The following is a 16,167-nucleotide window of genomic DNA, read 5'->3' as shown; positions in this document are numbered from 1 at the left end:
CGCCTGCCTCTGCCTCCTGAGTGCTGGGATTAAAGGCGTGCGCCACCATGCCCGGTTTAAGGCTCACTTCTTAACAACAGTTATGAGGGTTTACTGGGTTTCTGGATTTGGAAGTGTGTACATTCTCAGAAGCACTTACCTGGAACACCTCCAACAAACACAGGCTCCCTGTGATCAACTGGCTTGGGATTCAACGGTCCAACTACATGGTTCACTTCTGAATCGACATCCAACTGAACTACATTTGAGTCTCTAATGACTGAAAGGCAGGACAAAGACTGGTTATCTGTGAGACCAGGGTGATTTTTACATGAAATAAGTTATCACAACACCAACACATTCCAGAATAAAAATCCCCATACTTTTCTACTATTGAAAACAGCAATAATGTCTAAGCACAATTACTGAGTAATCATAGTGACATTTTCCTTAGACAAGGGGACAATCAGACTACATGCTACTTGTTTTTGCTCCAAAAGTTTTATGTAATATTTTGGCATTATTTTGGTAGTATTCATATTCATGCTTTTACTATCCATATTCATTGTTTATTAAGGATAGCTGAGGGTGGAAGTGGTGGTGGTGGAGAGATTGCTCAGAGGTTGGGAGCACTGGTTGCTCTTTCAGAGAACCTGGGTTCAATTCCCAGCATGCACAGAGCAGCTCACAACCACCTACTTCCAAGGGATCCACTATCCTCTTCTGGATTCTGTTGACACCAGGCATGCCTGTGCTGCACATAAACATATGCAGGCATACACATAAAATTAATTTTAAAAAAAGAATAGAGAAAAAGAATGGCTGTGGGGCTAGAGAGATGGCTCAACAGCTAAGAGCGTGTACAGACTTTAGTCATCTGTCAGTATCATTTAAAATCTAAGTTCTTCCAGGACGCCACCCTCCATGTCTCCTGCTGTGCAGGCTCAGGCTTAGATGTGATACGCGGGGACATTCCAAGTTTTTCACCTGTAATTCTGTGCCATCTGCCATCACAGAGATTCTGCTTGGGAGTTACTGAGGTAGAAAAGTCTCTGACTCCGTTGTTGACTTTCACTATGACCTGCCAAGGTGAAGCATGTTACATAGTTAGTTTAACCTCTCACCATCAGGTTGAGTTTTATAACTAACTCACCACAGGGAAGAAATACATGAGTACAGTTGCGATGTGAACACAAGAGGTCACTCTTTGATTGGTGATAGAGGCAGTTAACATTGAAATAGTTTAAGTACATCTTTGGAGAGAGAACAAAATAATCCTGCAGAATAGAAATAGAGGGATGGTAAGAACTGTAACACAGTGAGTTTACTTAGCTTACAGACTGTGTTCTGCTTATACAAAGCAGGCTGAGACACTGAAGACACTCCAGGGCAGGCCCTGTGCCCAGCATAGCTGGCCAGTGCACAACAAATGCAACTTACTCTTGTAAAAAACAATTATTTTGCCGTTTTATTTTTGTCTTACTGACCTTTTGCTTGTTTGTTTTTATTTTTATTTTTGCCTTTTTTTTTTTTTTTTAAGAGAGAGAACTTAAAAATGGGTGGGTAGGGAGGTTGTGAGGACCTGGGAGAAGTTGAAGGAGAAGAAAAACATGATCAACCTCTAATGAATGGAAAAAAATTTCAATCAAAAATGAAAAAATAAAAGATATTGGTGAAGAGAATGGACTTTCAAGCCAAGCTGTTTCTGTTCCACTTTTCTCAGATGTAACCTAAGTGTGATAGTACTATATGCATCTTTAAGAGGAGGGCTGAGTCAATTCACTTGCATAAATCTTTTAGAATAGTACTCAATACCTGGTAACTAATATGTATATATTATATAGCATAATTATATACTAATATGACATGCAATATATAGTATAATATTAATATATAATATATATAATACAAGAGTTATATATAATATATAATTATACATAGAAATATATATATATACACACACACACATACACACATATTCATTTTAGGGTTTTATGACAGCTAAGTTTTATTATTTTATGGCCTAATCATATGTACTAGAACCTAAATAAAGCTTAGTTATATTAAGTTTGAGGCATAATGAAAATATTGCTTTTCCTTTAAACTTATTCACACACCTTCTTGAATGTTTTTTAGTGTGGTATTTAATTATAACATAATACAAGCTTCTGGCAATTGAGAATAATACACACACACATGCACACGTACACATCTGTGATAAGCATATGAGCATTTAGAAAGATGCTTTTGCATTTGTGAATGTTGGAAAGTAGATATATTTTCCCTTTATTTTGCTGAAAAAGCTTTCTTCTAATTTTTTTCTTAAAATGCCATGTTGTTGTTGGTGACTTTCTGGTAATCTTGCCACAGTCGCATGACTCTGTTCTAATGAACTCCCAGTGCGTGATTGTGAACACATGCATTGCACACACTTAACACCCATGTTCAGCTTTCTTCTCTATCCCACTAGAAAGACTGATGAAGTAATGCTGTGAAACAGCTTCTGCTTTACATCGGCACTCAGGGTTAGGCAAGCTAGACTGTTAGCACTCAGGATACTACCTGTCCATTTCTCATGTGCACGTTCAGGTATTCCCCGTTGACACTATGGCCATGGACAAGGGTTCCAGAACTGCTCCGGGGACGGACTTCAAAGGCAATTTCAAACTTTAATCCAATATTGAAAGACTCATCTGCAGGGGGAATAGAGATTACCAAGAGAGCAAAGTAAAGTTTCTAGTTGTGGCATGACTTTATGAGGACTGTACACTAAAAGTACTCTATATGCGATGACAATTCAGAGGCAGCAGCGTTCCAGCCTTCAGCGCCATTTGACTCCTTTAAGAGAGGGAAGAGGATGGCAGGATGGCTCAGTAGGCAAAGCACTTGCTGCAAAGGTCAGCTGCCCTGAGTTCCATCCTTGGAACACATGTAAAGGACGAAGGGAAGAGCCAGCTCCACAGAACTGTCCTGTGATCTCACACATGTCCCCAATGAAGGAGTTAGAGAAAGTATCCAGGGAGCTGAAGGGGTCTGAAGTCCCCTAGGAGGAACATCAATATGAACTAACCGGTACCCCCAGAGCTCCTTGGAACTAAACCACCAATCAAAGAAAACACATGGTGGGACATGTGGCACTAGCTGTATATGTAGCTGAGGATGGCCTAGTTGCTCATCAATGGTGGAGAGGCCCTTGGTCCTGGGAAGGTTCTATGTCCCAGTATAGGGGAATGCCAGGACTGGGAATGGGAGTGGGTGGGTTGGGGAGCAGGGGGAGGGGGGAGAGGAGAGAAGATAGGGGATTTTTGGAGGGAAAACTAGGAAAGGGGATAACATTTGAAATGTAAATAAAGAAAATATCTAATTAAAAAAAAAAGAAAAAAGAAAAATAAAAGTGTATTTGGCCTTCTGGTCTGAGCCTGTGCCCTGAGCAGACCTTGGGCAGGAACCCCACAGCCGTTCCACAACACCCAGAGGAAGCTCCACTCCCAGGCACTCTAACACACCCAGCATCCCAGGATCCCAGCATCCCAGGATCCTAGGAGTTTGGTCACACCAGGATCTCAGGGTCCCAGAGGCAGCTCTCAGGAGTTCTGATACAACCAGGATCGCAGGAAGGACAGGCTCTAGTCAGATATAGCCAGGGAAGGTAGCACTAGAGACAATCAGATGGCAGGAGGCAAGGGTAAGAACATAAGCAACAGAGGTTATTTGGCAAGGTTACTTGGCATCATCTGAAACCAGTTCTCCCACCACAGCAAGTCCTGAATACACCATTACACCGGAAAAGCAACATTTGGATTTAAAATCATTTCTCATGATGGTGATAGAGGACTTTAAGAAGGACATAAATAATTCCTTTAAAGAAATACAGGAGATCATAGGTAAACAGTTAGAAGCCCTTTAAGAGGAAACACTAAAATCTCTTAAAGAATTACAGAAAAACACAATCAAACAGGCGAAGGAAATGAACAAAACCATTCAAGATCTAAAAATGGAACTAGAAACAATAAAGAAATCACAAAGGGAGACAACCCTGGAGTTAGAAACCTAGGGGAAAAAAAATTAGGAGTCATAGATGCAAGCATCACCAACAGAATACAAGAGATTGAGAGAGAATCTCAGGTGCAGAAGATACCATAGAAAACATTGACTCAACAGTCAAAGAAAATGTGGGAGGCAAAACATCCAGGACACCCAGGACACAATGAGAAGACCAAACCTAAGGATAACAGGTACAGAAGAGAGCGAAGATTCCCAACTTAAAGGGCCAGTAAGTATCTTCATCAAAATTATAGAAGAAAACTTCTCTAACCTAAAGGAAGAGATGCCCGTGAACATACAAGAAGCCTACAAAACTCCAAATAGACCGGACCAGAAAAGAAATTCCTCACGATACATAAAAATCAAAACACCAAATGCATTAAACAAAGAAAGAATATTAAAAGCAGTTTGGGAAAAAGGTCAAGTAACATATAAAGGCAGACCTATCAGAATTACACCAGACTTTTCACCAGAGACTATGAAAGCTAGAAGATCCTGGGTAGATGTCATACAGACTCTAAGAGAACACAAATGCCAGCCCAGGCTCTCAATTACCATACAGGGAGAAACCAAGATATTCCACAACAAAACCAAATTTATGCAATATCTTTCCAGAAATCCAGTCCTACAAAGGATAATAGGTGGAAAACACCAACACAAGGAGGGAAACCCAAAAGAAGATAACCACACAAACATAATTGCACCTCTAACAACAAAAATAGCAGGAAGCAACAATCACTTTTACTTAATATTTCTTAACATCAATGGATTCAATTCCCCTAAAAAGGACATAGATTTACAGACTGGATATGTAAACAAGACCTAGCATTTTGCTGCACATAGGAAACGCACCTCAGTGACAAAGATGGATACTACCTCAGAGTAATAGGTTGCAAAACAATTTTCTAAGCAAATGGTCCCAAGAAACAAGTTAGAGTATACATTCTAATATTGAATAAAATCAACTTTCAACCAAAAGTTATCAAAAAAGATAAGGAAGAACACTTCAGACTGGTCAAAGGAAAAATCTATCAAGATGAGCTCTCAATTCTGAACATCTATGCTCCAAATGCAAGGGTACCCACATTCATAAAAGAAACTTTACTAAAGCTCAAAGCACACAATAATAATGGGAGACTTCAACACCCCACTCTCAGCAATGGACAGATCATGGAAACAGAAACTGAACAGAGACACAGTGAAACTAACACAAGTTATGAACCAAATGGATCTAACAGATACTTATAGAACATTTCATCCTAATGCAAATGAATATGCCTTCTTCTCAGCACCTCACGGCACCTTTTCCAAAATTTACTATATAATTGGTCACAAAACAGGCCTTAACAGATACAAGAAGATTGAAATAATCCCATGCACCCTATCAGATCACCACTGACTAAGGCTGGTCTTAAATAACAAAAACAATGGAAAGCACACATACACATGGAAGCTGAACAATGGTCTACTCAATGATAACTTCGTCAAGGAAAAAAAATGAAGAAATAAATTAAAGGCTTTTTAGAATTTAATGAAAATGAAGATGCATCATACCAAAACTTATGGGACACAATGAAAGCAGTGGTAAGAAGAAAACTCATAGCTCTAAGTGCCTCAGAAAAGAAAAAAAGAAAAAACCAAACTGGAGAGAGCTTACACTAGCTGCTTGACAGTACACCTGAAAGCTCTAGAACAAATAGAAGTAAATACACACAGGAGGAGTAGGTAGCAGGAAATAAGCAAACTCAGGTCCGAAATCAACCAAGTAGAAACAAAAAGAACTATATAAAGAATCAACAAAACTAGGAACTGGATCTTTGAGAAAATCAACAAGATAGATAAACCCTTAGCCAGACTAACCAGAGGGCACAGAGACAGTATCCAAATTAACATCAGAAATGAAAAGGGAGACATAACAATGAAATATATCTTAAAATAATTATTCTGTTTGTTGACTATTAACAGTGGAAAATATTAAAATCATGTTATACAAAAAAAAAAAAAAAAGAAGAAGACGAAGAAGAAGAAGAAAGTGCATTTGGTTACACTATGGTTTCCTTATCAGAGGTTGTGCAAAATTCCTAATGTTTGTTTTGTTAAACCTATTAAAGGTTTGGATCATTAAGAAGGGTTAATCCTTTATATTTAAGATATTTGTTGCTGTGCATTAGATGGTGGGTGTGCGTAGGCTCCTAGGATTTCTTTTGCTTTTGGAACAATTTCAGTCCATCATCCAGCACACAGACTGCCACACATGTGGCGTGTAATAAAAGCTGCTGAATGCACGAGTCAGGCAGTAATGGTTGGGAAGACATCTTCAGAATAAGGTCTCCCAAGGAGAGGACACAGGATTTCAGGGTGTGTGTGTGTAATTTCCTTCAGTGGGGACAATAGTTCATACTAACAATCAAGAAAACATAGAGGAATAAGGTGGCTAAGAACTGACATAGACCGGGACACAGGACAGCACAGGATGTTCTGTGCCAAGATGGCCTGCACCTAGAAGTTTAGCCAAGGAAAGCAAACAAGGATTGGTGTTGCATATTTGGCATGAAACAGTAAAGCTGCTAACAAGTGTACTTCAAGGAAGGAGGTCATCTTACAGGGATAAGCTTGGCATTATTAAACTTTAACCGTGAGCTTAAACTTCCCTGTTAACTGTCTCCAGGAAAAAAAACGCACTTCTGGATTCATGCTTTCAACACACATCATTGTCTCAGTTTGTTTTGTTGCTATAACAGAATTCCTAAGCTGGTTTATTTACAAAGAAAGGTTTATTAGGTTCTCAGTCCTGGAGGGAAAGTATGATGTTAGCATCTGTACTGCAGAAGATGAAGGTTCTGTGGATGTGTGTGTGTGTGGAGAGAGAGAGAGAGAGAGAGAGAGAGAGAGAGAGAGAGAGAGANAGAGAGAGAGAGAGAGAGAGAGAGAGAGAGAGAGAGAGAGAGAGAGAGAGAAGAGGCGTTAGGAGTTTATAACAATGAATTCTAATGTTGACCAATGTAATCTTCAGGGAATGAGAACTCACTCACATGAGGACAGTGTTACTCTTTCTAATGACTGGATTACCTCTTACAGCCCCCTTCCCGTTCTTCATATGTTGCACTGGGGAGCAAGCTTTAATTGGAGTTTAGATGGGAGTTAACGGTAATCACATCACTGCGGTCACATTACCTAGAACCACATAGCCTCCTTCTGTGGAAAAATAAGTTCCTGTTTCCATTGGCCCTTCAAAGCACGGGGTCACGCTAAATGTTTGAGAAGCCGAGGCGATGGAGGCACCATTGAGCTGGAGATTACCAAGGCAGCCACTGAAACTGTAGACGGAGTTAATCTGAAAGAAGAGAAAGTTACTTAGAATCCCCTTGCCCCGCACCCAGATGCACCATGGGAAAGTGAACAAGTGAGTTAGCCCTTGTTCATTTTAGCTTCTGAATGATCATTATTGCTCCTTCCTGGCAATTACTTTTAACTAACTCATCAAAGCTAGGAGTTTGAATTAATAAGTTGCAATTGCGGCTTTCTAGTTGACGATCATATTATCATTCATTTTCTTTCAGGAATGAGGCTGGGATGAAAGTACTCTGCCAACGGGAGGCAGCTAGCCGATCTGGCTTCCTTAGCTTGTAATGCAGTAACAAACTTAATCATACTACGGGCCATGACACTTGAATCACTGTAGACAACTGGTTTTATACCACATTTGAGAACAGTGAAATGCCTGCCACAGATCTGGCTGTTTATTTCAAGTCTAATTATAATGTAAACCTCCTTTCCTACTTATCTGCCAGTGGATCTTAACTATGTACTGACCCTGTGATAAAATCAAATCTACGTTGTGTTTAAGTCTTTCGATACTTTCCTCTCACTGAGAAACACTTTAAAAACAAGTATTAGTTTTAGTTTGATTTATAAAAATGTTTCTTATATTCCCAATTGAAGAACTGCACTTATATGTGCATTCTGTGCATATTTAGAAATTGTGAGAAAGACAAAAAAAAAAAATGGAACTGAATTTAGATGAGCTGAAGTTTTTTTTTAATTTTTGTTTGTTTGTTTTATATTCAGTAATATAGTAGAATGACTTGTTATCTGGTCTTACTGTAGCTTTACATTAAAATTATAGGTTCTTGCAGAACTAATAAAGCCCCCTGCAGACCTAAGTTTCAGGACAGTGTATACCTATTAAACTTTATTCATCTCATTTCTATTTTAAAAGTCAAAATGCTCCAGGGCAGGCAGGAATCCCGCAGGACAGCCTAGGATGGTTTTTATTTTTCCCCCAATAGAACGGGTTCATTTTTACTAGGTTCCTACTCAGTAAAATGAGGACCTGGAATCAATATGCTTCCGGTTCATGGGGTCAGCTGGGTTACCTGGACATTTTTCACAGCTCTTCCAGGAGCCACTCCTCCCAGATAAATGGGACCCTTGATTTTCCAGGCAGCGCCACTAGGGGGAAGCCTTTCTTCTAGGACTCGTAGACCATCAATGACCAGTCGGCCACTGCTCTTTTCCCGAATAAATATCACCTGGATAGAGAGGAAAATAGCTTGTTGTAGGTCCTTCCCCACATTGCGGAAAGGCTGTGTTGTCCGCTCTCCCAACTCTGGTATCGCAATGCTTGGGAAGGTATAGAAAGTTTTAAAAAACTGTGAGCCCATCTCGGAAGGTCAGGGACTCTTCCTCTCAGTAAGCTGTTGATTCTCTTGTTCTTGGAATGCCAGAAACTTTATTCCTTGGTCTTTGTCCTAGAGCATAAGTCTTTATTTCTAACTGTTTCTAGGCCCCCTTGCTATATGTATATTGGCATTTTTTTCCCCCTGGCTCTCCCCAGGTTTACCATTTCATGTATTAGAGCAAGTGTCCCTCTATTTTCTTATCTCTAGATAGAGTGACCTACAGCTGTCCATCTCATCTCTGAGTCCAGGTTACATTTTTGACATGGTTCTCTAGGACGCTCTTCCTAGCTGACCAGCCACATGCCACAGTTAACTGTAACACACCTAGTACAGCATATCCTTCCATCCCATGCCCACAGGCTACCGCCAGCATTTAAGCACTCCCTGTCTTCCCAAGTGACTTACTCCCGTCATAGCTCCCAGAGTTTACCTTCTGAAAGGAAATCAGTAATACTTGTCAAAAATGATGAACCTAGCTTACTGCTGAGTGGTGAAAAGTAAAACATTCCCTAGAATCCAAATATTAGCTCCTGCTGATTACTGAGCCTTTGACTGAAATGGTTACTGTTAAGGTCCAAGTAAAGTACTAAGGCCTAGATAGAATGTTAAGGCCTAGGGAACGTGTTAGGTAACTGTTACCCAGCTAGTCTGCCATTATAAGGAAACCTTCTCATATGCTGTTTCTGCTGTTACTAAGAAACTTTTTCATGCCCAAGTGGATTACATATTCTGTGGTGTTCTGTGCCCTTGGAAACAATTGCAATAGAAGTCAGTGGAACTGCTATGTACAGTTACAATAAGCTTGGACCTGAACCAACCACCCAGTACCACTTCTTGCACCTGTGTATGAGCTTTTATGGTATTTGCTTTTGTAAGCTGCCCCTGGGATGATCCCCAACATAAGAGACACCTGTACCAATATAAGAAACTAAAATAAGACTTCCATTTTGAATAGGGGTTGAATAAAGTTTAAGTTCCCAAGGCCTCACCGGGAACTGACATCTTACTTCACAGAAAGGTACATGTACATGGGTAACTGACATTCTGGTTGGCAATTTAAGGCATGAGTGTTAGACAACGCAAGCCTCCTGCAGTTGAATACCTCCAAAATGGGAGCAGGATAAATGTATAACAAAGACATGTTTCTAAGGAAATCCCCTATACCTAAATCCTGATTGCTGGAATAACTTGGCACAGATGTTTGTAGATCTCAGGCTTAAAAAGCCTCGTAGGACCTTAACTGGGGGTCTCGAGCCTGAATTATGTCCCTAATCAGGTGGTCAGTCTTGAGATATAGTGTTCAATAAACCACCCCTATTTGACTGAGATGGGTGTCTGAGTGGTTTGTGTAGCCATTCCCAAAGCCCAAAGATTACAATTAGCACGTGATTATCTAAAAATATGGTTCAAGATTTTTAAAACAAGCAATTAATAAATTCATAAAATTAATGGGCTGGAGAGATGGCTCAGTGTTTAAGAGCACTGACAGCTCCTCCAGAGGTCCTGAGTTTAACTCCCAGCAACCACATGGTGGCTCACAACCATCTGCAATGTGATCTGATGCCCTCTTCTGGTATGTCTGAAGACAGCTACAGTATACTCATATACATAACATAAATAAATAATTTTAAGTAAATAAATAAGTAAATAAAATTAAATAGAACAATAAATAAAATAATTAAATAAATTCTTGAAATTGAACTTTGGGTGTACAGCCTCAGAATTTTAACACAGCATTTTCTAACAGACCAGTAGTATAGAATTGGTGCGGTGCTAAGCTACTAGGCAGTGGGTAATATTTGCTGACAGCACTAATCTCTGAATTCAACTTACATCATGCCACAATCCATCATTGTACTTCTCCTGGCTTCTAATCTTCAGTTTCTTATGGCCAATATTAAACATAAAGACCAAGCGACCATGGGCCAAGAACAGGGTCATGAAATCATTTTCTTCTTGGTCCGAGACATAGAAAATCATCCCATGCGAGGAGCGGGTCTTCAGACGAATGGCAAACTGGGACCTGGTAAACGAAAAGAGAAGTTACCATGTGTGAAGTGATACAGAATGATAATTCAAAGTCAACTTTCACAGTAATACAGTCCAAGAAAGAATAGCCATTCTATCTAGTCCCAAACAGCTTCTTTCTAAATGTCCCCAATGATGCCTTAATGAATTATTATGTAGGCATGACTACTTCAAAAATGAAAATTCTTCTCTAGACCCTTTGTCTTAGAAGTCTCCAGCCCACAGGATGCCATGGAAGCCGTCCTTCCTTTACTCTGCAGATATGTTAGACATTTAACAAAGCCTTGTGTTGGTTAAGGATCTTATGGTGTTTTGCTTTGAAAATTAGTGTTATGGTTATTTTTGGTTGTCAACTTGACTATAGCTGGAACTAACTAAAACCCAAGTAGCTGGTCACACCATGAGGGATTTTTCCTAGTAAGATTATTTAAGGTGGGAAGACCCACCCTGAATTGTGATTTATGGCCAGAAAAACCACCATAAATCTGGGTCACACCTGTTGACATAACCGGACATGGAAGAAAGCCTTTACTCTGTATTTGTTTGTGCTCACCCTTGCTGGCAAATTCATCTACCCTGCTGCTGAGGTATCACTTTGCTAGTATTGGAATCAGCTTCTTTGTGACAGTAACATAGGTCAAAGACCAGCTGAGACATCTAGGTCATGAGTGGAAAAATTGCTGGGGTCTTTGCCTATCTGTTGTGAGCTAGCCATTGTTGTACTAGCCTGACCACAGCCTGTAGGTCACCCTAACAAATCCTCTTGGATGAAGGGATGGACTATCCAGAGAGGACCCCATTCGGAGTCCATCCCATCATCAGCCACCAAACCTAGATACTAATGCTCATGCTCATGCCGGCAAGATACTGCTGAAGGGTCCCTGATATTGTGGCCTCTTGTGAGGCTACGCCAGTGCCTGGTAAACACCGAAATGGATGATCACAGCCAGCTACTGGATGGAACACAGGGTCCCCAATGCAGGAACTAGAGAAAGTACCCAAGTACCTGAAGGGGGCTGCAACCCTGTAGGTGGAACAACAACAGGAACTAACTAGTACCCCCTGGGTTTGTGTTTCTAGCTGCATTTGTAGCAGAAGATGACCTAATCGGCCAACAGTGGGAATAGAGGCTCCTTGGTCTCCCAAACTCCATATGACCTAGCACAAGGCAAGGCCTGGGCCAAGTAGTGGGAGTGGGTGGGTAGGGGAACAGAGGTGGGGGGAGGGGTATGGGAATCTTTCGGGATAGCATTTGAAATGTAAATAAAGAAAATAATAAAAAAAAAAAAACAAAAAACAAATCCTCTTTATATTTAATATAATAATACAATATAATTAATATAGTATAATATATACACATATACATACTCACTACTCACTTCACATAGATTACCCTTTGAAAGAAAGTAAGTAGCAGTTTTCAAAAATTATAACCCTACCTTACTGGTGAGTGGGGGGGGGAATTTTACATATATATAATATTATCAGTTCTGTTCCTCTAGAGCAGTGGTTCTAAACCTTCCTAATTCTGAGACCCTTTAAAACAGTTCCTCATATTGTGGTGATCCCTCCAACCATATAATTATTTTGTTGCTACATCATAACTGTAATTTGGCTACTATAATGAATTATAATGTAAATATCTGTCTTTTCCAATGGTCTTAGGATGCCCCTATGAAAGGATCATTTACCCCCAAAGGGGTTATGACCCACAGGTTGAGAACTATAGTTCTAGAAAATCCTATGTAATAAAATTAGTAAACACTAAAGTCCAACATGCTATATTAATTTATCTCCGTGAATAAATAGCAACTGAGTAATTAATATGCATAGAGAAAATTTCACAGAAATATTGTTTGTATACCACACAAATTACAGATTAAAGGTCTCTCCCAGTAGAAGGGTATAGAGTCTATACTACAATCAAATATAACATGTCAAAAACAGCCACCTAAGAGAGTGGGAAAAAGTGTGTAAAGAAATCAGTCTAGAACTTTAGCTCCAAGTATGTGTAAGATATATTCATTAAGTCTATTTCTTGAAGAACACAAAAACATGGATTTTGCCTGCTAGGTAAGAGGCATCCAGGATGAAAGCCCTGGAGACATAAACGTTGTAACAGTATCTGTTTAATAATATTAGGTCCATAGAGATTTGCGAAGACTTAGTGGGGTTTGGGACATGGAGACATAAATGTTATAACAATGTATCTTTAATAACATTAGGTCAATAGAGATTTGTGAACTTGTGGGGTTTGGGACAGCAGGAGATGCAGGAAGGTGATAACAAGGCAGCTGATGGGCCATTTACAAATTTCCTTGATTAGGATGACTTTTCTTTGATCATCTTTGGTAAACTGCAAGAATGGTGTTTTTATGTGCCTGCTATTTGGAGGGAAAGTGGGGGCATAATTTCCTGAAAAGCATGAATCATGTATTGTTTAGTATATACTTTGACAACAACAACAACAATAACAAAACCCAAACAGCTGGGCGTGGTGGCGCACGCCTTTAATCCCAGCGGCACTCGGGAGGCAGAGGCAGGCGGATTTCTGAGTTAGAGGCCAGCCTGGTCTACAAAGTGAGTTCCAGGACATCCAGGGCTACACAGAGAAACCCTGTCTCAAAAACAAACAAACAAACAAATAAAAACAAAAAACAAACAAAGAAAAAAACCCCAAACAAACTGAAGAACAAAACAAACAAAAAAACAGGATTAAGAAGACGCAGAAAGAAAAGGTTGGAGAACGGCTCCCTGTGACAAACAAGGATGGAGAGTGGCAGGAAACTTCTAGAAGGAAAGTGCACGCCTTTACTTTTCACCAAAATCTCCTTGTTTGTGTTCAAACTCCTGGCGGCTGTTGGCCGTGCCGCCATATTGATAGGCATGTTCTATCGCCCTGGGGCTGCTGGAGAGGTGGCAGTGGGAATCTCTTGGAGCTTTCCATTCCAGAAACTTCAGGCCAATAGGATCCCATGAAGGTGCATCCTTATTCTTCTCTCCCTATAGGAAAAACAAGTGAAAAGGAGAGAAGAAAGTCCCACAGTTGGTAACAAAGTTTGATATGCCATGTCTTTATCCTTCACTAAGAATCCAAAATTAACAATGTGACAGTTGTGTGTTTCTATTCATGAAATAGCAGGTTACTTTGCCTTCTATTGCCATAAACAAGGAACAGAGATGGTAGCAACACAGGATGTCAGCAGATCCAAAGTTCTAATCCGTGATTGTAAAAGGGCACAAGAGTGCAGTGTTAGAGTTAACATCACATTACCACTCAGTATTGCTTATATCTGCTATGTAAATAAGGTATTGGGGCTGGAGAGATGGGTTAGGAGTTAAGAGCACTGGCTACATATCCAGAGGACCTGGGCTTGTTTGCCAGTACCTACATGACAGCTCACAGCAGTCATCAACTCCAGTTCCAAGGGATCTGATGATCCCTTCAGATCTCCTAGGGCACCAGGCATGCACATGGTGCACAGATGTGCATGCAGGCGGAACACTAATACACATAGAATAACTATGTTTTAAAGTTAAACTTGAAAATATTTAATATTATTTTTGGTCTCAGGCTATATAAAGAGATTTTGTCTGACAGAATCAATATAGAAAAGCATTTTAAAGTATGATTCTTTTCTTTGACAGATCCATACATACATAAATTTTAAACATTATGTTGTACCCTTCAAATTGCCCTGCTGATGCTAAAACAGTGCTGTGAAGCTATTGTATAATATGCAATGATCTGAGAATAAAATAAGAGTGTTAGTAAGTTCTCTTGTAATAATGTATTCGATTTCAAGCAAACATTTGTAGAATATTGGATGGCATAGGTAGAGATGAAGGAGATCAGCGTTGCTGTGTGCCTTCTGTGCTGCTATGTGGTGGGGATGGAAAGGTGGGAGATGACTGGATCTTAAGAACTTGTCATCAATGTGGAGAAACATGTCTATACAAAACAACCAGGGACCATGTTGGTGACTGAGGCAAAGGCCTTTGGTTGAAGGGCTTTTTTCTGAGGGCAGTGTGTGTGGGGGGGTACTCTGATTAGATGTGTACCTGACAGGCTTGGATGCTGTGCTGAGAACAGATGGAGAGAAACAGAGTAAAAGCAAGGAGCAGAGCCTGGTTCAGAAACTGTTGCAGTAACTCACTCAAGAGGAACATTGTTACAACCATGCCAAGAGGGAGATGGGGAGGGTTAGCCTGAGAATGGGAAGGGACTGTGGCTTTCACTTGTAATAGAACCAAATAGTGTGCATGAGTGTATAGGAAAGAACAGCAGTCAGAGATGACATCTTACAGCTCAGTACTTAATGAAGGAGCAGCGCATATCCACCTGTGCATGTAGGTGGAGGAACACAAAGGCTGAGAAAGCAAAAGAAATTTTAGTGATTTTCATGACTGTGACAAAGGCTTAAAATTATTACTGAATCATAGTGTATGATATATATATATATATATATATATATATATATAAACTAATTATATACTAAAATATGTAATAAAATCAATTAATACATAATATATTATATATAACCCATAGATTACATTATATATATAATTTATATAGGTCATATATATAATTTATATATCATATAGACCATATACATTATATATTTACATATATAATTTATATAGATTAATTATATATAACACATATAATTTAACACATTGTATATATGATATAAAATACATATAATGTATATGTAATTTATATATACTATAAAATAATATATAATTTATATATAATATAATATAATGTATGTATTATATGAATTATATATATTACTGAGTATATAAATATTTACACTGCTAAACATTAGACACACACACACACCCCCGTTAAAAGCAGGGCTGTCTTGCCTGTTGTTAATAAAGGCCCTTAGGAGTAGGACTGGGCTGACTGCTCCTGAGAGCAGTCCCTGGTGCAGCAGAGCTGGGGGATCTGAGCACAGGGCAGCTGTGAATTCTGCACTGTGTTAATGTTCGTTTACCTGTTTGTTTGTTTTAGGCTTTGAGGAATTCTTTCCTTTTTTGTGAAGGAGAAACAGAGGTGATGACTCAATCGGACACTCATGGAGTGAAGTGTGGACCTTTTCAGAATAGCGCTGGAAATCTTCGACTTCCACATCTCTATCCAACCTGTTTGTAAGAGGAAAGGAAATCCTAAAATGCTATCTGTAATTGTATTGGGAAAATATGGCAAGAATCTGTGGTGATAAAAATGTATGTCGGTGTGTACATTAGCACATATTTGTGTGATGGATTCTTAACTATCTTACCAAGAATCCTATCAGTCAGCTAACACTAATTTCTGGCATTGCACATTTTGTCTTACTGCTAAGGACTGTAAGTTACGTGCTTATCAGTTTTAGTAATATAAACATTTCACTACTGAATTGACCATTATTAATCAGGCACATTCACC

At 39.4% G+C, this 16,167-nt stretch overlaps 1 protein-coding gene across 1 annotated transcript in view; it reads right to left on the bottom strand.

Moving 5' to 3' along the window:
* The window catches only part of Lama4 (laminin subunit alpha 4), a 145,339-nt gene that overhangs the window by 4,755 nt on the left and 124,417 nt on the right, over positions 1 to 16,167 (bottom strand). Inside the window, exons 30-37 of the mRNA XM_021204290.2 lie at positions 15,734 to 15,881; positions 13,549 to 13,736; positions 10,539 to 10,728; positions 8,400 to 8,555; positions 7,198 to 7,357; positions 2,542 to 2,672; positions 967 to 1,060; positions 140 to 259 (exon numbers count right to left, since the gene is read on the bottom strand). Of these exons, the coding sequence (XP_021059949.1) occupies positions 140 to 259; positions 967 to 1,060; positions 2,542 to 2,672; positions 7,198 to 7,357; positions 8,400 to 8,555; positions 10,539 to 10,728; positions 13,549 to 13,736; positions 15,734 to 15,881 (1,187 nt within the window). The remainder of the gene's footprint in view (positions 1 to 139; positions 260 to 966; positions 1,061 to 2,541; positions 2,673 to 7,197; positions 7,358 to 8,399; positions 8,556 to 10,538; positions 10,729 to 13,548; positions 13,737 to 15,733; positions 15,882 to 16,167) is intronic.

The sequence above is a fragment of the Mus pahari genome, chromosome 9, assembly GCF_900095145.1.
Source record: "Mus pahari chromosome 9, PAHARI_EIJ_v1.1, whole genome shotgun sequence".
In the NCBI taxonomy this organism is placed as follows: Eukaryota; Metazoa; Chordata; class Mammalia; order Rodentia; family Muridae; genus Mus; species Mus pahari.
Note: the sequence above shows the minus strand (reverse complement) of the source record. Positions and strands in the feature narration are given on the sequence as shown.